The sequence below is a fragment of the Osmia bicornis genome, chromosome 2, assembly GCF_907164935.1.
Source record: "Osmia bicornis bicornis chromosome 2, iOsmBic2.1, whole genome shotgun sequence".
Taxonomy (NCBI): domain Eukaryota; kingdom Metazoa; phylum Arthropoda; class Insecta; order Hymenoptera; family Megachilidae; genus Osmia; species Osmia bicornis.
Genome location: NC_060217.1, coordinates 13,177,138 through 13,197,941, shown reverse-complemented (window position 1 = coordinate 13,197,941; position 20,804 = coordinate 13,177,138). Strand labels below are relative to the sequence as shown.

Here is a 20,804-nt window from a genome sequence, read left to right as displayed (position 1 = left end):
TGTTTGTACATCATTCTTCCTCTTATCTCTCTATATACCGGACAACTATACCCCCCTAGAACAAATAACAATCCTCCCTCAGTCTACTTTGTGTACTTGCTTGGCCCCGTTCTTTTCTTCGTCTTTGCTCGTTCGTTTTTCTCTCTCTTCAACAACGAACGTTTACCTTCCCTTCTGCCAGACGCACGATCAGCGTTCTTCCGGTTCCTCTTCAATACGGAAAACAAGAATGAAATTAATCCAACTGCCTTGATCTCTACCTCTTTTTTTTATTCGGACTGGTAATTGTAATTAACAACAGATTTCGAACGACGATAGATGGTAGAGTGAATTTTCCACGTTTGATGCTACCGATAGCAGTGAAGGGGTTAATGAGAGAAGAGAGAAACAACAAAACGTATTAAATTTTCGTTCAATGGATGTGGTTTCCGCGGTAGAATGGTATGCCACACGATTCCCCCCCTCTCTCGGTGGAAAAGTTATAATTGTGTCAAACTATTCATCCGACAGTACCTTAATTTTAACGTTAGACAGCAATTATGTGCAGCAATTTTCCGGGTTATCCAACCAACCTGCAGTGGATATATTTCGCGCAGTTCGCTAATAAAATTTTGCATCTGCACTACAACAAGCTTCTTCGGTTCACGGTCTAGTAAACTAAACGCGGCCACTAATGAAATTCTCTGGTAAATTTACCGCGTACTTTTCTTCTCTGTTACGGCAAACACCGAATGCAAACGGGATACTCGATCACTGATACGATAAGCTTTAACAACACCAATCCTTCTCTATTTTAAAACGATATAAGAGCGAAAGGCTTGCATAATCCCAGGTGGGATGCTTTAAATAAACTTCTACTATCATCACCGGCTAGCGAGTCTGGATGGATAGACTCTCTAAACACTCTAAAAAGCTAAATCAACTCGTGTTTAACTATTCTGCTATAAAACTCTCGTTCATATTTGATCGACTCTCATCCGGAGCAGAAAACGAGTAAACAAAAATCTCAAAGACACTAAGTGTCCTATTTATTCCGCATGATAAAAGCTAGTCAAGCATCTCTCATAATTGAAACATACAACGTGCGTTCTTTATTCTCATAATACTCTAATTATCCGCGTGATATGTGGTCTTAAAAGAAAAATAAATAAATCCACCGAGACGGTTCCATTGCACTCTATATTCGTTGTTGGTAAATGAAGCCAATTCTGGTGCAGGAACCGCGTTAATTAAACAGGCTGTGTTCCATTATTTGCGTACGAGCGGAGCTTTCGTTCGAGAATAAGATTGTTGGTAAACTGACGTTGCGTAAAATTCGCAAAGTGAACTCCCTGCTTGGCCCGCGGGCCGAAAATCATCCTGCGGGGCTGTTAATACACACGCCGACCCTCCTAACACCAGCCGACGACTCTTCTCGTTTATCTATGACACGCTGTTCACGGGGATGGTTGCGGTAGGTGTCGTGGTGCGCGTTAAAGGGATGTTTTTAGCGAGGGTAGTATATTCGGTCGCTTATGTAATCAATATGCGAGGGTGAGAACGAGAAGGAACGAGACGGGGCTTGGAAAATCGACGCGGAAGCAGCCAGCGTCCTGATACGAGCGTAAGATGATAAAAACCACCCCTAACTATCTAAATACTCAACTGCCAGAGGCTTTCGAAATTTTCAGGCATTTATTCGAAACCGTTCTAAATTTTACAAAGTAGACGTATAGATAGAAACGCTAGGGAAGATAAAAAAATAAATGTACAAAGGGGAAGTAGAAGGGTAAAGAGGGATGAAGGAGAAGAAAACTCGCTGCATTCCAGCATACGAGCGAAAGGGAGTGGAAAAAAGCGAAACTGCAAGATGTGCAACTGCAAGCTCGGTTGGACGAACGCAGGGATTGCCAGCGACGTCAGCAGAAGGCTCTTTCACCCTCTTCTATCTCCCTTCTTTTTCTTCCTGCATTTCTTCGAACTCTTCGAAACGGCTTACGAGACCGGTTTCTCTCCTCTCCTCTCCTCTTGCTCAGACGCTCGCACGATCCTTTCAAGGATCGCGAAAGAGGATTTTACGTCGATTTCACTGCGAAATCTTCGGCGTCGTATACAAATGATACGATTGCACCGCGATGCAATTATCCAAACGTCATTTTCAGCGGAAAATAAGTGTCTCCATTTTTTACACATTTTGTATGAAAGAAAGCAAAGTACATGTCAATTCAGCATATTTGATAATACGAAGAGAGTAGGAAAAGTGAGGATATAATTAAGCCGGTGGAAAATAAATTGGTCTAATTTGTAGAGAGATGAAAATTCCAAGTAGCGGTGGATCATGGATAGAGGAAAATTTTCTAGACAGCCAGGATGTTCCCTGATGGACATTCCCGGTGGTGGTGGCAATTCGCGAAACTCGTTTTGGCCTATGGACCGTCGGTCGCCGACCGTCAGGAGATGGCCCTTGGGTATCCAGCCGCAGGTGCGGTTCCCACCTACCGTCCGCGTGAATCTATGCGCCCTCCCTATCTGTACGCCACCTGAGAATTGGCAATTTGCTTGCAAATTTCGTGCCACGCTTCGCCCGTTCCTTTTCGATGCCCGCGGCATTCTCTTCCAGCATTCTTCGTCGGCAAAGCTTCTCGAGAGAAGCTCGCGTCACTTCATCCTGAGCCTGAATCTGTTCCTATCTTAAAGTTGCCGCTGATTTCCCGAATCAGCGAAATGATTGCCTTCTACGATGTAGGTCTATGCAGATATAAAGAAAAAAAAATTTAATAGATATATAGGCGCGTTGTTTTCCCCTTTTGCCCTGTTGTCAACGATCAATTATCCATTTATTCTTGGAACAAGGGTTGCGCGGCGACTTTGAAAGTCACTCGAGTGCACCAGCACTCGATTAGCAAGCGTGCTTAATAAATTACTCCGAGCTTCTGCTCATAGCTCTCAACTTTTTCCGTCCACTTATCTTTAATAGCAATTTGTTGCATATACAGTTACCGATTTCAAGATCATCTAACTGAAAAACATGTTTTCGATGCCGATCGAATGCAACTGTTTCCGAAACAGTCAGTCACATGCTTCCGATTGTGTAGCTGTAAACGTAAACAGAAGCAGCCTTCGCCTAGCGTGTTTTGCTCAGTAAACGAACAGAATCGGGAACGGCAACATCAAATAAGAAATAGAGGTAGAAACAGTGCTGATATCGCTCATTGGAACACGGCCTTTCTGTGCGCGTGAGCACGATTATACGTGTAACGTGGAAGTAAGAAAGGCTATGTAATTAATTAAACGTCTCGTGGACTGTCAAAACGTCGCGAATTCAAAGTTAGAAGGATGACTCTTAAACGCTCGCTATTCGTGCCATGAAACCTCTTACTTCACGGTACGTACTAAACGATTTCGAGGTTGTTTCGCAATTATTCATGCCGACCGATTACTAATTGTTCAAAGTTAACTCCGCTCCAAGTTTTTCCCTTCCTATTGGGATTTCATTGGCATCGTGCCAATGAAAATATCATGATTTTTCCCGGGAAGAGATGGATGGAAGAGAAACTGTCGGACAGAAATCCGGAAGAGGCTAGAAGGTAATTGGAAAAATACGATAGAACGATTCCTTTTTCCTCCTTGTCTTCGATCGGTCAGTCAGGTGAAACACGATCGACGTGGCTGACCAGTTTCGTCGATAGAGAGAAACCAGAAGTAAATTAAAGGAAAACAATTGTGTCGTGGCAGGTTTGCTTCTCCATCCACCTTAGGGCTGTTTCAATCTCGATAAAGCTATAAGACGAAATCGTTCTCCCTTCGACCTAATAAACGTCAATAGTGCGTAAGAAGCATGTATAGAATCTCAAGGTGTGTGCGGTCCGATCAAATTTATTACAGATACCTACAGAATTCCGTTCCTCCAATTCAATGTTTATTCTTCATCTTTTTCGCGAATTGTTTCGAGGAAATATAAAAAGTTTCTTTCTTTCCTTCTGTAAGTTGCACGAACGAGTTAATTCTTTGACTGTACCGAGGAGACACAATACGAGCAATTTCGCGAGGGCAGCGAAATTATTTTCAAGCAGGAAAATGACGCGCTAAGTACCGAGGGATTATCACCGGTCGGCCGACATTATAATGCGCTTAGTATGCGCATAAATCAGTTCCATAAATCTCGTCCCAGATTAATTCTCGACAAGATCGTCGGTATATAAATACTTGGCCGATCGCGACATCGCGACATCGCGACCAGACATCGAAACGTATAATCCTGATTATAATAAACTGTTGGAGCACGTATCGACGATTAGCGAGCAAGTTACGAGACGGTGGAAATTATCCGGCGGAAATGAATGTTTTCGCATCGTACCAGAGGGGCTGGATGCAGTTAACGGCTCGCTAATTAACCGAGCCTGAACAATTCTTTGTCGATGCACACGGCTCCAGTGAATTCATTTTAATTTCAGGGAAATTGCAACACGGACCGGTTGATAAATGAACATTCGACGAGACTGAAAGATTCCTGAAATATCGAATCGTTTGACGTTCACGTTTGCAGAGGAAAATGCAAATGATCGAAATGAACATTTCGGCCGGTTCGTGTTTGAAAACGATCCCCGTAGATTAAAATTGTTATCGTACGGTCCAATGTCAATTTGTTAATGCTTTGTGTTCGATTGACGAGATAACAAAAATAGGGAGGATAATGATTTTATTAAATTTCTCAGAAATTACTGTATCCAAATGTGCTCTTAATTAGGTGATTGAAAACGTGTGAAATTTTGGAAATGATGAAAAATTTCATCTGCTTGAGAGACGTCGACGTCTTTAGAGTTGTGAGAAAGCAAGGTAGATTCAAAAACGTTGAAAATTGCGAGGACGAAGAAAGTTGGTCGAGGATGATTGCGTAGAATGCAACCGTGTAGGCGCGGCAATCCCTCAACTTGTCACTTACGTCCCCTTGTCGTACACGTTCCATACCTTTTTCCACCCTCCTCGAACAACCGGCTTCCTATTTTCCGTGGCAACCCTTTCATTCGACGACGACGGCCTCCTTTCATCTGCTAAGCCATTTCATTCGAGAAACTTGTCGTACTTCTCATCGTCGCGATTTTCCAGAGCCAGTTGACCTTCAACCTTGTGGAAAGTTCAGTAAGCTGGAAGGGTACTCGCCTTTGCCAAGGTCGAAATCGCTCGAATCAATCCGCACGATCGAGTTCGCCCATTTTACGAGAGGGCCGAAAAATAATAGGTCTGTAGAAATTGTCTTGGACTGGTTAAATTAGCAGCTGGGAAAGAAAGGAGAAAGGAGGAATGTAAAAGTGAAAGAGGAATTTTCTATTGGAGATTATCGGCAATGCTCAATTAAATCCCACAATAGCTATAATTCTATCAGCAATGCGGGAATAACGCGTTGGAACATATTCGAAGAGCATTATCCTCGATCATCCAGGACAGACAACAATGTTCCTTGGAGAGTGGAGCTGGTTGAACGGGTTCTAAACGGGGCCAATAATTTGCCGTTTTCGAAAACGACAGAGCTTCGAGTTCGATTATGGCAGGCTTGTAGCTGTGGCTCCGTTCGGGGAATTGCGGTGGTAGACAGGCGAACCGTGCCACCCCATCTCGCTTCAACCGGTAAAACAATGACGAATGCGTTCTCTCCTCGCCAGGACACGTTCATCCTTGTGCACGTGTATCGACATCGACATCGGCATCGACACCGTACCTGTACGGCTCGATGTGCACGAAGAGACAGCCGGAAATGCAGGCTAACACGGCCACGGTAACGCTCGAGATCGAGTTGCGGTGTTATCGAGACGGTTTCCTGTCGTTGTTGTTCTATCCTACATCCTACATACAACCGACCAGTTTGAGCCTGTCTAGACAAAACGGCCTGATGTACCTATTGCGAGAAACTTCACGCACCAACAACTTCTGTCTATCGTTTATCTTCCTGGTCATCGATAACCAGACTTTTCTATTTTTCTTTTTCCCCTCGTTTGACTTCTATTCGCAGACGACATCCAACATACGATCGTCGCGTACGGTAGTGATGTAAATTTCAATTAAATTCAAGGATTAAAAATACTACAGAAACCGTCTACTGGAAACGAATCGTTTCGACGGAATAAACTGTAAATATTTTACAGAATTTTCTATCGTTTCCAGTTTTCACGTGATCACATATTTAGCCATATTCGATGAATGAATAAACAGCTTCAATATTAAAAATGATATTCCTCCGTATAATTTGATCGGGCGTTGACGAGTCTATAAATAGAACAAGTCACGTATAGCGAAATGAACGTTCGTACACCAATTACTTGTCCTTTCAACCCTAAATCCGTGTTAAGCGTACCACGAAATCAATATTAAACGACCGTCCGTAACTCGTGCTTTAATCAACGATTAATTTAATCTAATAATTCGCCAGCCTGGTAATTACATCCTTCAATTTCTGTATAATTGCATGGACGAGCTTCGAATAAACGCCATGGGAAAAATATCGTGTATTCAACGTTTCAACGAATCGTCGCGTAATTTCGAAAATATTGCATTTCTTCTTTTAGTTGTATAAAATATTTTTTAACGTTTTCCTTTTTTGTAATAAAACTTGCAATAATTTATCGAGGATGGCTAGCGTGTTCGATGACAAGAAGATGGGATGTTTTTATGAGCCAACTATGTCGAGGGGGAGACGTTCAAAATTCCGCGCCACATGCTGAATGGCTCCTCCAGACTTCCTCTTCCCTCCGTCATCCCTCGAGGAACAGTCTAGGCGTCTTGCCGCAGCCACGAAGAAATTCAAATTTACGCACCGACTGCCCCGGGTGTGTTTTTCGAACTTATGAAAAATGAGTCTAGTCGAGGGTCCAGACTACCCTCCAACCATCCTATCCACCTCAGCTTCCCAGGCTTTACCTTCGTCGACCTCTACGTCTTTTCCTTTCTCCTGTCGCTTTAATTTCCACTTTCCCTGTAGACGTCGAGCCCCGAAAAATAAACGCGATCCTAGCTACAGCTCTTTCTTTAAATATACAACCAATTCTATCTTTAAGACGAAACGAATTAAAGGATCTCGCACACTTTTCACTTCGACAAAGTTTCTTTCTTAATTAACTCGTGTTCATCTATTTTCCTCTTCAAACTCGAGCGCTACTCGATCATCCGGCGGAAGCAAACAAAACCGTTAACCTTCTGACGAACTTCCGGAATCAAGGCAGCCGTATGTAGACCCGGAAACAGCAGAAGAGCCTCTTCTTCTAAAGTATTACCATATCCTTCCCCTATCTCCTGCCATTTTTCTTCCTTTATTGCGACCGGTCCTTTAACTCGTTCCATTTTTCACTCATCCGTTGCGTACTCTCTCACAGAACCAGCTTGCATATGCTCAATTTTTATCTATGAAATTTCGCGGAAACTCGCTTCACTCGAATGAAATTTTCATAAAATGTTTCATTGATGCTCAACTTTCTTATCGCTATCGAAATGTATAAATGTAATCAAAATGAGAGTAAATAGCAAAGATACGTACGTCACGTGAATCAAGATGGCCGACCAAGACGAGGAAGCATGTCGCTCGACTCACGTTTTCACGAGGGTTTTTTGCCAGTTCCAGCGACCGTACTACGATGAATTATAGTGTATAACCTCAAGGGACACGGAGCCACGATGCATATAACCTATATTTCAAGTTCTTACCGCGAAAACGTGCACCGGTACAGTTCACATCGCGGTAACCCGATCTAATCCTGAACCGAAGTAACATCGTGTATACGAACAAGAGCCAACCAATATCTCCTTTATGTTATCGTATTTTGACCCTACCTTCTGTACCATTCTGCTCTATTTCTCTGGAAACACCCTCGTAAACGTACGGGCCTGATGGAAACTGCATTTATTTTCCATAAAACTAATACGAGTTCGGTCGATTACTTTGTTTCCTTTTTCTCAATTAAAATATCCTGTTATACCGCTATGTTTAACTCTATCCTGAATTTTAAAACGCTCTTCTATGCTGCCCGTTTGTTACGAGTAATATTTTTTTACGACAGCATTACCCGGTGAAAGAAATGTTGGAGCATTTTGAGAGGCCAGTCCCTCTTCGTACGTTCTCTAACTTTATTATCGATGTATCGTAAACGTAAAAACGTGGGCAACACGCGAAGCGTTTACGAGTGCTGCATACGATCGCGAGATTACAAACCGGCACATCTACCAGCCACGTAATTGCCGACATAACGTTGTTCCGCGAACTAATTCGATTCCTTTTTCATTATTCAAATTTTCGAGCATCGCGTTCGATCGAGCCGAGCACAAAAACGTCCGCCGCTACACCCCTACGGTGACTATATTTTTTTCTCCCTCATTCCATCAGTCGATCTTTTGATTCTGATCGATTTTCTAGTCGAGTTCGCTGGATAAAAGCTTGAATTAAAAGAAACACGTTCTTAAGAAATAGTTTATTCGATCGGGAGATAAAAGAATACACCCGGTAGATGGAGCGTAGACGAACTCACGTAGAAGCAGTACGTGCTCTCGTTCTCTCGATTAAATCGACGGTAGCCAGGGGCGGGGGTTGTTACACGATTTAACAGGAGCGTACTATTGATTATTACAGCATTACAAAAATGTGTACGTGGCTGGCCGCCGTCGCCGCCGCCTCGATAGACCCGTCGCTTTTTACAAACTGTCGTGGCTGATGGCTGGAAAACAAACGGTAAAAAAAGCCAACGAGAGGAACACGAGAGCGAATCGAATTAATGTTGAAAGCTGCTGTTTTAAACGGCGAACCCTGCGGTTTTTCCCCCGTTTAGCTTTAATAACCAGAGAATCGTAAATTTTTCGAAAGCAACCACTCACACCCCATCCGCCACCGCGTCGCACGGTATTAAAGGCAACCAAGAAATTCAACGCGACCTTTTTGTTCTCGAAACACAAAAACACCGCCCGTTTCCCGCTGATTATTTAGCCGATAATTGATCAACAATTGAATTTAACCATTCATCAATTTCGAATTAACCCGACGCCGGAGTATTGAGAGAAAAATTGGGGGCCATAAATTTATTCCGATCGTCGAACCGAAATTAGGGGAACGAGGCAAAAGGTGCTCTCGTATTAGGAAATCCTTTGTCGGTTTGTAAATTTGAAAGAGTCACGCGGCGAAGTAAAAGGACGGCCAAATTTTCGCCTGAAAAATGGCAGTCAGTGTGCTCTTTGCTCGGCAAACACGCGAAATTTCGATCGCGTTTCGTGCCGGTGCTCCGTCGAAAGAACGAGACTGTGCGCCTCGATGAAGAGATATCGTTGACGGTTACACCATGCTACCCCCAACTTTTGATGGTTAATAGGATTTTTCGCGAAACCTGGCGTTTATTCAGCTTATACACAGCACGTTCGAAGGAAAGGAGTGAACTTTTGATGATGTCATAAAAGTTAGTGGAAACTTATAGTACCAATTCCCACTCAATTATGGTAGAACATTGTAGGGTGTACCAGGGTGTATGTTATTTCTTATCGATCAAAAATAATAACATTTTTTTTACCTGTGTTTATGACAGAGATCGATCATTTAACCCTATTGGTGTTAACAATAAAATGCAACGTCATTTCTGGTCGCGTATTACCATAACAGAAGGGTTAATTGAAAATGCTTGTACAGAAAAACTTGCTTACACTTTAATGACAACGTCAGACACAAGCGATCTATAATCGCTCCACAATGCCATTTTGTCGTGACACTGGTATCCGCGTCAGGAGGATTTTTTTACATCGGTGTGCGGTACCATAAATCAATTAAACAAAAAACTGCGGGGTCTGCGAGTGACAAATTCAGCTGCTACTCGGTTGAACCACCTGGAGCGAATTTGATTCGCGCACCGACGATTGTTGCCCTTTCCTCCTCGTTAAGCTCTTCCCTCCTCGATAGAAAACCCATTCTTTTTTATTTCTTTTTTATACAAATATTTGCATAAATTTGCGATAATGAACCGTGCGTCTCTGGAGAATCGCGATCGAGAGTTCCGGAAATTTAAAGTCAACGTCGGCAATAATTTTAATTGCCGACTATTACGAACGTCACTTAATATTCTTTCTTTCTCTAATCAAATACAATCAAAAGAATTGTCTGTGTTCATTTAAATTTCGTTTACTCAGCTTGTAGCAAAGGTAATGAGACATCACTTTGAAAGCACGCTGACAAAATGAATCACCCTATTATTTAAATATTTTATATCTACATGACAAACAGTTTAAATGAACAACGATGTTGCTCGTTGTTTGCCACTTTTTTTGGTTTCTGGCAAAGATGTTGCGAGCTGGGACGTTTCGTGTCCTCGGAGAAAGCGAAAACAACGTGTCGTTGCAGCAAAAGCTTAATTGCTCAGGGATTCGAGCTCGTTAGACACAGTGCCCCAGGTACTCTTTCCGTTCTTCCTCGCGGTCATTTTGCTGCCCTTTCTTGATTTAGATCTTTGTATTTTCTGCTGCTACCTTTAGGGACTTGAAAATTGTTCTCTTCGTCAACTCGGTCGCGCTATGCTTCCCTATGGATACCGAACATCGGGACTTGGACTCTTGATTTGGCGTTTCCATCGAACGCATCTATTGTTAGTTCGCTCTTCTCTCTCAAATTGTTTCGTTTTATTACGAACGTATAAGTTAAGTAGGATTTTTTTATTGTGGCGTAGGTGGAGGGTAGGGAGGTACATAAGCGAGATGGGTTCGCTCTCGAAGAACATTACGTTTCCCAAGGGATTCATTTCTCTTCGCTTCTATTCCACTAGCTCTCGATCAATTCCAGACTTTGCTTCTTACCCTCCCTCCCTCCCTCCCTCCCTTCCTCTTGTAACTTCGAATTGGCCGGATTCGTGCTCGTTATATCCGATGTCGTGAGTGCACTTACACCGCCGCCCGCTTACAATCGTTTCACTCATCCGGTTGATGATTTTGCTTCCGGACCTCTTACAACTTCCACCAGCCATCCTGCTCGAATTCTCTGCCGCCCACTTATTACGCGCACTGCTTCCCTATCAATCTAACTTGAAAATGGAACCTCCGCATACGTCCTCCTACTGATTAAGGTCACTAGGTACTTTTGTGCCAGAGATTATAATATGATATTACATCCCGGAGGAACGTTGGCCACCTAGCTAAATGATTTTAAAACTATCAACGAAATATCAAAACCTGTTGAGTTGAAATTCAGTTTCGCGGGGTTGTTGGATTATAAAATTATAATCGTGCTGAAATCGGCGGGAAAGTTGGCGACGAGTGCGCCACGGTTCGAATCGATCCAACAGAATTCAAGTTTAAACTTGCTTCGGGGATCGAAAAGTTCGGCGAGAGTAATTCGCTTGAGTACCGAATTTCCCAAAAATTCGTTCCATTCTCGACATGGTATGTTCGTTACTAAAATTAATAAAACAGCACGTTTGTCCGATCGAAATCGATTAGTACACTCGAAGTGTATTAGATCTTAACGAGGATTAAACAATTTCTCTTCGACCACGTGTAATATGTATGCGAGGAATGAAAAATTGAGAGGTTGCCCTTCGATCGAACATTCCCAGGGTTGGTGTGGAGTACACGAGCGACGAAAGAAGACGAAGAGTTGGAGAAGGAGAACGAACGACTGGATCAAACCGAATCCAATAACTCCCATGGGATTACAAGCTCGACCCTCGGGAACCAACCGTTTCCCAAAGATCTGGAAGCTGTGACATAGAGAAAACTAGAGGAAGAAGCAAGAAGAAGGTGTTGGGATAAGGAAAGGTGGTTAGCAAGGGTGAATCCAAACCGAGCGAACGTAAAATATATCACAGATTGCAGTCGTATCAGGTAGAGGGGTCAAGCCAGCTGCTCTGGCTTCAATATAATTGCTTTTGTTTCTATTTCAAAAATATCGGACTGAAATTTAATCGAAGAAACGTGTTACACACAATTTTTCTCTTTCCTGACTTACCCAGACTTGTTCAGCCGACTGTGAATGACGTCTTAGCATTTGCCACAAAATGTGTTTTACCTCTTTCCACCGACTGACCACCCGTCACACTCAACAACCAACGATTTATCAATCTTTCATTTTCCTTCCTCTTTATTAATGAAATTTTCGTATAAAAGAAAACGTCCGAGAGGATTCTGGCGAACCTTGTATTTTCTCCGAAAAATGTTGCAAACCGATCGCTGTGGATCAACGAAATTTTCTCGCCGCGTTTTTTCCAAAGCAAAACGGTCAAGCGATAAAATGTTTTTGACACGAGAATCACAGGCTGAAACCACAATGTTTCGGTTAAAAAAAAAAAAAAAAAAAGAAAAAAAAATCGAAGAAAAAAATGGTATAACCTTCGTGTGTTGCGGCCAGGATACACCTCGAATCGGCAACAAATGTAAAAATAAAAAAACAAGCGAAGAAAGAAGAGGTGATTGACAAACAGAGAACCGCGAGACCAAACCGCACGAGCCATCGTGGAAACGATGAAACAAAATATTTGTGCGGTTTCAACGATTTTCGTGACGCGCTTCACCGGCTCCCTACAAATTCAATTTCTCCAGGAAGATTCGTTTACCACCCTCGTTGCATAACGCCGACACGTGAGCGGTGTGCACCGACTGCATACCATGCAACACCGTCATTGTTCTTGTATCCGTGTACAGTGTACACGGTAAAGGGGTCGAAGGAAGATAAACGTAGCCGGTGTTCCAACCGATCACGGCTACAGCTCTAACCCTACTATAACACGACGCCGTTGATACTGCGAGATAAATTCCAAAGAAAGTTATTAAATTACACTTTCTTAAGAATTGCAAAAATTCGAAATTGCGAATTTGCATGAGCGTAGCTGTTTCGACGAGCCGAAGGAAACATTCCGCGTTGAAATTTATTGAAAATTATAAAAGGATCAAAGAGCGGGCTAACAAGCTTCCTTTTCCAGTCAGGGTACCTAACAATGTCACCGTACTAAATCCTTGAACTCTCCGCCACGGGAAACTTTTCCACGGAGTTGGAGTTCTCTGTAAGAGTTTATCGACGTCGAAGCCAGTTTCCAGCGACCACATTTTTTCCCCTCCGCCCCTTTCCTCGAGAGCTCGGACCCAATAAAATTCGAGGGTCACGCAAATCGAGCGTAACCGGCCAACCCCCCCAGTTCGATCGTTCTCCGATTCTTTATTTGCCCAAGAAATAACGATTACTTTCCTGTGTTCTGGGAGCTTTTTATTCAGATTTGGGCGTGACATCCTGCTATATAACAGAACGATGACATTTCTGAATTATTGAATGAAATAAATTCTACTCACTGACTAAGGTGAGGAAGGGTATATTGTGCTGTTGAAAATGGGGCGGACTGCAAGCCTCTTCTGGCCTGGAAACGGCACTTCCGGTTTGCACTTCTATCACGTGGCCGTCCCGTCGATAGAAGGTCATACACATGAAACCGCTGCGACTGAAAGCAAAAGAAATACGTAACGATTTGTGAAAGGCTTTCCATACCTGTCAGATCAATCAAGGAAATTCTATCGACTCACCAGCCGACGGTGAAATGGGCAACCAGCATGGTCATCGTCACCGCCTGAGCAGAGCTGGATTGCTTTATGCTGTTGCAGAGGATCTTTACGTCCTGATCCTCCTGTCCAGGAACGTATTGTCCGTCCAAGGATCCGCTTTCGAACCTCGAGGAACTGCTGTTCGATCTGGTTGCGTGCAACGAAGCGTTCCTCGGATGAAACGTGTAAGACCTGGTCAGGTCTAGGGTGTGCCAAGTTAGTCCACCGCTGGAATGACCGGTCAACCAATTGGGAAATCGACACTGGCCTGGCGGCGATACTGAAAGTGTACGGGAAGCAATTTATTTAATGCTGATTGAATTGCTTTCGAGAGTCGAAACTGCTCTTGCGCTTTTTCAATGGACTTTGCAATCCCTGATTGAAATTACGCTTGTTTTTATTCCTATCTCATGGCTCGTTTCCTTGAAAAGCGAATGAATCAGTTGGTCCGACCATTGCGAACGTTGATTTCATTCTATTTAATCATCGTTGTAGATCGTTTTAGAGACGAATGGAGTTGTAAGGATCGCGTTCGAATGATTACTCGATTAATCATTTTCAATTAGGGGAATTAAACGTAGGGGAATAATAGGGAAAGAGAGGAAATTGCATATGGAAAGGTGGAGAAACGGAAGATTGACAGAGAATAGTTTGGCCAGTTTTATGGCACGTAAAAGCATCGTTGCACGGTCCAAGGAAGAATTGGAATAATTCAGCGTATCTCCAAGTCCAGGAGGCGGACGAGCGAGATACAAATTCCGTGATCGTAAAAATCGAATAGCATTTCGCTTGTTTTACTTGCTGTCGTCCTTTATCTTTTCGTGGTATCAAACAGTACACCCTTTCTCTCGTCTTCTCTGTTTGCCTTTAGGATTTTCTCTCTCTTCGATTTCGCACGTACCTTTGCAACCCCCGTCCTCTGTCGTTATTTTTCCCCGATCCCAGCCCGTGTATTGGCAATCTGCATTTTAACGATACCGATAAAATCTGACGGGAAAGTTGCATTTTGTAACTTTCCTCTGTCCGCTGGCCACGTTGCACTTTGAATCGTACATCGCGATCCATGGCGCCCCTCGCGAAACGTGTTAATTTATAAAAAGCTAATCCATTTCATTCGCAAACGGATAAGTAAGGTGTTGAATCAGGCAAGAGAGTAGACTACACGCGATAAAAACTGTCGACCGAGAAAAGAAGAAGAAAAAAAGAAAAACGGAGAAAATAGAGAGGTCCTGCGACGAGGAGCTGGTACAAGCATCCTCCTCGTTAATATCTCGATCCTTCTTGTAGAAACGTAGGAATGAGAAGAGAGCAACGTCGAGAAGCAAGAACTAGGAAAATGGAATAACATTAAATCTTTTCCTTTCTTTCTCTGACTCGCAGGTTTCCCTCGAGACCATCCTTGTTCATTCTTTCTTACTCTTCCCCCCCGCTGTGTTTCTTTTCTTTCTCTCTTATTGAGAGTGGCTTTAAACTGCACCCACAAGCCGGCTCGAAAGTTTGTTCAATTAGCCTGGACTCTTCTACCGCAAAGTCAATACCACGGGAAAATTACTCGACTGCGTTTTCATAACTGCTCGAAACGTGCGGTTTAAACCGACGAGAAGGGAGCAGAGGATGTCTTGGAACGTCGAGGAGCGTTCGAAACGTTTCGAGACCCCATCTCGAATAGCCAATTACATGGATGATGGTTGGCTGTTAATCGAACGAACGCCTACAGAAATTTCTCCCTCTAAGCTGTGTTCGATGATGTATCGCTATCGAATCAATTTTCCTTTCAGAACGCATAGAAGATATTTCATCTTTCACGAATTTATACATCGGAATGTTTTTCAAAAGTTTTTCTGAAAGGAAACGACACGGATCACCTGTTTTTCACTGATTTAAATGCGACAACCTTTCTAAAGCGACGGAGATCCTGGAAATGCGGTGAAGCGAAATCCGTTAACGAAGTTTGCCGTGAGAAACTGTACGCGGTAAGATACGGGCTTGCAAACTACGAAAGAAAAAGAAATAGATGTGGAAAGAGGGAGGAAAAGGAAAGAAAAGTGTACAGGAAAAGTGGAGTAGCGTGTAAATATTCCTCGTTCGCGCTTTGGACCGTCATTTTGACACGTTCCATTAATGACGCTGGGAGACAGGTGAATTTTTCACACCGTGATTCCTTGCACCATTCTCGAGCGTCGCGCAGCCTGACCTTATTTTCGCTCCAACGCTCTTTTTTTAAAGCGGTCATTTGAATGAAAAATTTGGAGATATCTAGAGAAGAGTAGGAAATTTGATCGCTCTAATTGAATCGTTTGGAGGAACTTGTTGGGTTCGTCGAGGGAACGCATCAATTACACTTACCTTTCATGAGAGTCATGGTTCGCGATCCCTCCATCGGGCTGAAGAGACCGTTGCAAGTGGCATCTCCGCTCTGGGCCACCCGGTATATCTCGGCCGCGCCCTCGGGCACCGGCCCGCTCTGTAAACCGACATCGTGATCCATGGCTCCCATGCCCATGGCAGCTCTGTGCAGATTACCCTGCACTGTCTGGCCTGCCTTCTCGTAGACGAAGCATCGGTATCGATCTTCGTTACTCGACGCGTGTCCGTGATGTAAACGGCCGACCAGGTATCGGCTACTGCCCTCCTTCCAGGTGGCCAGGCATTCCAACTCCTCCACTGAAACATATCAAGGTAAAAATTGTAACTCGAATGTGACGTCAAACTTTGAACTTTTCCATGGCATCGTTTATCTTGGAAGTAGAAACGACGGAAAGGCGATGGTAGCCTAATGGACACGGAAGTCGAGCCTGTGTCTGACTCCTTGTGTCCCAGTCCCCTAATTATAATGGATTCCTATAATTCACTTGGGTGAATAGTTGGACAAGGAGGCGCGTTAGAGCTGCCGTTGCAGATGATTGACGAGTATAGGCGCGGTACAGAGATTTACGTTGACAAACTCGGTAATCCCTTTTTCGGTATAAAATTTCAACAGCCATTACGTCTGTCTAACGATAAGTGTCGAGTACGACAAATCAAGACCCGCAAGAAAAGCGTCCATCGATCTCTCTTTGGATCCTTCGGATCGTCAACGAGCAGCGAAGGTAGTTAGAGGCGGAAAGAGGACGCGTTTCGCGCGATCCCCGCGTCTATCAGCGGGATGAAATTCGACGCGGGAACCCCGAGGGGGGGGGGGGGGGGGAAAACGAAGCTGGAATCTGCTCTGGGTGACGAGCAAAAGAGCGAGGGAACGAGCTTTTTCCTTCGAATCCTCGCAAATTGCTCGTGGCGTTCTCGCCTCGAAGGATCGAGGATCGAAAAAGAAGAATAAGGGGAAGAGGCGCGGTAGGAAGGAAAAGCAGGATAAAGAGGAGTGCAGTTAGGAAGAGAAAGAAACGAAGGGAAAAAGAGGTAGCCGACTTTTGCGCGAGATGTGATTTAGATACGCGCCTTTGGGATCTTGGCTGGTGCCTGTCTGCAAAGCTTCGTAGACGACGCTTAAGGAGCAGGACAGAAGTTGTCCGTCGATAACATCGAGCTCTCTTTACTTTTGCCCTTTCGAGGGTTAGACCTCTCAGGTGCATCCGGCACACCGATCCGATAATTGTCGGTTTCTTCGTGGCAATGCTCCTCCGCAAAGGATCGCTAGCCTTTGCGTCATCTAAAAGAACCACTGCTGGAAATCTCAGGTTTTCGTGTCGTTTCTTTCCCCACTGGTCGTCCAATTTTCCTTCAAATTTCAAGTATCTCGATTTTAATTTCGAAACATCTTGCGTATCGTCATTTCACGACCAGACGCCACGATTACTAGAAAAAGATCCAAACTGTTTTCCGGCTTTCGTTTCGATTCCTTGGCTTTAACGGCCCGTGGCGTCGTCTCGCGAGACTCGAAGCGTCGGATCGCCGGAATTTCCTAGCAAGATCGCAGACTTTTTGGCCGAGTGCCGGCAAAAGACAGCGAACCGTGAAACTTCTCTTATTCGTTCGTCCATTAAGATTGCGCTCTCGTTCGGCTACAAAAAGGGAGAGAAACCCTTCGGAAAATAAGGGAAACTGTTCGCGCCTTGGTATCCCATAGCCATAGCCGATCGAAACTCATCGTGCGTTCGGTACGGGACGGAAGTTTAACGAAGCCGAAATCGAGCGAAACGAGGCGGCGGTTTTGCGAGCTGGGAGACCTTCGTTAGGAAGCAAAAGGGGATGATTCTCAGGTCGTCGAACAATTTAACCCCGCGCAACGCACCCGTTATACTTCTTCCATAAATGATCATATGTTCGATATTCGAAAGTAGAGGAATCCAATAAGATTTTTATGATATTTACGTGTTTTCAAGCAATCGTTTTAAGCGCAATCTTTCCCGTAAAAGGGGTCGCCGGAATTCTCATAAAAACCGCGAAACGGGCAAATAAAAGTTACAAAATCGAAGAAAAGAAGTGTAGACAGTAAAAGGCTTAATGCTTGTAAATACTGTACGTTCACATTTCTTTGTCTGTTCAGCGACGCTGTCTTCATCTAACGACAGGTATAATTCTTTCCGACGAAATTGTCCGCTGTTTTTCTTGCCTTTCTTCGGTCCACGCGGAAAGGACATTAAAGCCGAGATCGTTTTCGAGTCATTACGTACGAAACGCGACACGAAATCGTTAATCTCGAGGTCTTCGAGTTGAGCCCCAGCCTCGATAAGAGAAACGTGACACGTTCGACGTGGCGCTGATTTATCTTTTTACCAGCCAACGTCCTTCCGTTTAATTTTCCACCGCAGAAATCGTTAGCCCTGCAAATCCCTTATCGGATGTGCGTCTAATGGCAAACGTCCGTTAACCCCTCCGGAAATCGAGCTGCCGATTTACCACCCTTTGTACGGGGACGCGACTAACGAAATGCACGGACGAAAATCGCTTCTAATCGTGCGCCACCATCCCTAACCTTCCTTTACCACCATTAATTGAGCGTACAGGATGAACGAGAGCTCGTTTGAAGCGCGGATTAGTTTGGCAACCCTTTGAAATAGTAGGAGCCTTCTTTTTATTTTTATTTTTATTTTTCTTATTCACGAATTTTCTTGCTCACCTGCACTTTCCGAGGCAGTTATGTCAGGGCATGCTTGATATCTGAAGAGCAATCTGCTGTCGTCCGTGCAGGTGTCGACGTTGCTGACTGGTACAGAACAGGTTCCGTGGCCTCGGTTATACGAAAAGGTCATAGGACCTCGAAAAGGGCACGGCACAGGTGTTGCCTCTTCCCGGAACATGGAATATAGCAGAGCATCTCCGGTGATGAACGAGCAGAGGGAGGAGAGGGAGCTTTTGCCGTGACAGTAAGCTGAAACAATAAATGAATGCTCGTTAGTTATTCGTTTAAATGAACACAGAGACGTTACCGGTGTGGACGAGGGATGAGGTAGCAGGTAGGACCATCAGGCAACAACGATAAAACTTTCAAAACGACACGAATAAATCTGCTACGTTCCATTTATCGTAAAAGATAATACATATTTTGTTATTCGAGGAATAAAAGGAACGATTAAAACTCTACGGTACTCTGTTCAGATGAAAATTTGTCAACTCAAGACGTGTATAAATAATAATAATAATAATTTATTATTTTATATAAGCTGAAATTTTGAGAGAGAAAGAGACAGAATTTAATTGAAAGAAATTTTAACGATCATTTCGAGCGACACCTTTCCTGAAAAAAAAAAAAAAAAATCTACTTCCTTGAGTGGTTGTTGGGACGCATTAACTTCCGTCGAACAGCCATAAGTTCTTCCCTCGTATAGAGGAAGCTTGACAGGAAGTCGTGAGAGGGAAGAAAGGCGAAGAAGGTAGTGGGGCGAGGAGACGATGACGAATTTTCTCTGAGTAGGAAGTTCATAGCCGGGAATAACTTTAACCGAGGATATTCTCCGCGATTTCTTTCTTGCCGGCTGGAAAAGTGGCGAGACACTCGCAGTGGGACCTCGGAACAACTTTTCTACGCACAGGTGTTGCCACCAAGCCGGGAAAACTCGACGGCCCATCGACGTGTTTTTCTTCCGCTTTCTCCCTATCCACCCTTTCTACCGCCCCCTCTACTGCTGGTTATTGAAGATTATTGAAATATGCGATTGATTTCTACCCAATTTTTATTACTCCGCAGGGTGAACAGTATTAGATTGAAAGAAAGTAAGTTTGCGGTTTGTTATTTTTTTCGTATAAATTTGACTACGGAAGTTTAATTTCTAACTTCATAAACAATATTGACAGTTCCGGCAAATGTTTCAAAGTAACGAACGAAAAAATGGTAACGACTTTACTGGTTGAAAACCACTAAATCGGTCAACGACTATTTTACTGCCCTTTCCCTTCACTATCTTGTCACATTTATCTTCAAATCCGTTCATATATCGTTTTTATTACAGTTTACAACGACTTCGAGAGAAACATCAACCTCTCGTATCAAATGTTTCTATGAAGTTTATCGCAACGATTCGCTGACTTTATAAAATTTAATTATTCCAACAAATTGTAAATTTCGTTCATTTTAATGAAGATACTTCCAGTATGATCTCTTTTGAACAGAGAAGTTAAAGAATCTCGTGTTTCCAAGTGACGTACTAAAAATTATTTAAATAAACGAATATTTATTTGGGCGAATAATAAACCGTGGAGCAACGAGTTGTCGAGAGGGAGAAAAAAAGAGAACGCTGGAAGGAAGGTAGGCAGATGTAATTTTCAAAGGGTGGAAATGGAAAAAGTGCATTGTCGTGTCTTTCCTCTATTTCCAAGTTTTTCCCCAACTCGTCCTCTCATTTATTTATTTATTTTCACGTGAATGCCGGCTTCGTGTCACCCTTTCGTTTCGATGAACTCGCTAGCTTCTGAAATTTTCATCGTCATTCGAATCGACCCCCTTTTTCCTCCCTTCCATTAATTCACTCCGTCTAATCGCGTTCAAGAAACGTCTTAACGTAATTAATTTGCATCATTAAAAGTACCTGTATAGAACATTAAAACTTCAAAAATTACTCGACAGATTTTGAATGATTTATAATTTATAAATGATTGAAGATTGAACTTTCAGCGCACCCCGGAAGTTGACTATCCAATTCGCAAACTAAACCTCAGATTGCAATCAGGTACAAGTATTTTGAGACGCACTGTATTACGATTGTGGAAACGAAGGGCGTGTAAAGTGCAATTCCGTGTTCTGCTTTGGAACGGACATCAACTTGTCCGCGATATAAACACGCTCGCCGTCAGCCAATTAAATTTAAAACACCCTTTCTGTTCTGACAGCAATTTCGCCTGTTAAGCTTCTTGATGAA

At 43.4% G+C, this 20,804-nt stretch overlaps 1 protein-coding gene and 1 long non-coding RNA gene across 2 annotated transcripts in view; one reads left to right on the top strand and one right to left on the bottom strand.

Moving 5' to 3' along the window:
• LOC114877166 overlaps nt 1-20,804 on the bottom strand; it is a 171,816-nt gene that overhangs the window by 17,907 nt on the left and 133,105 nt on the right. Inside the window, exons 6-9 of the mRNA XM_046290135.1 lie at nt 18,569-18,820; nt 15,859-16,176; nt 13,495-13,792; nt 13,267-13,412 (exon numbers count right to left, since the gene is read on the bottom strand). Coding sequence (XP_046146091.1) covers nt 13,267-13,412; nt 13,495-13,792; nt 15,859-16,176; nt 18,569-18,820 — 1,014 coding nt within the window. The remainder of the gene's footprint in view (nt 1-13,266; nt 13,413-13,494; nt 13,793-15,858; nt 16,177-18,568; nt 18,821-20,804) is intronic.
• The window catches only part of LOC114877169, a 67,003-nt gene that overhangs the window by 35,968 nt on the left and 10,231 nt on the right, over nt 1-20,804 (top strand). The window lies entirely within an intron of this gene.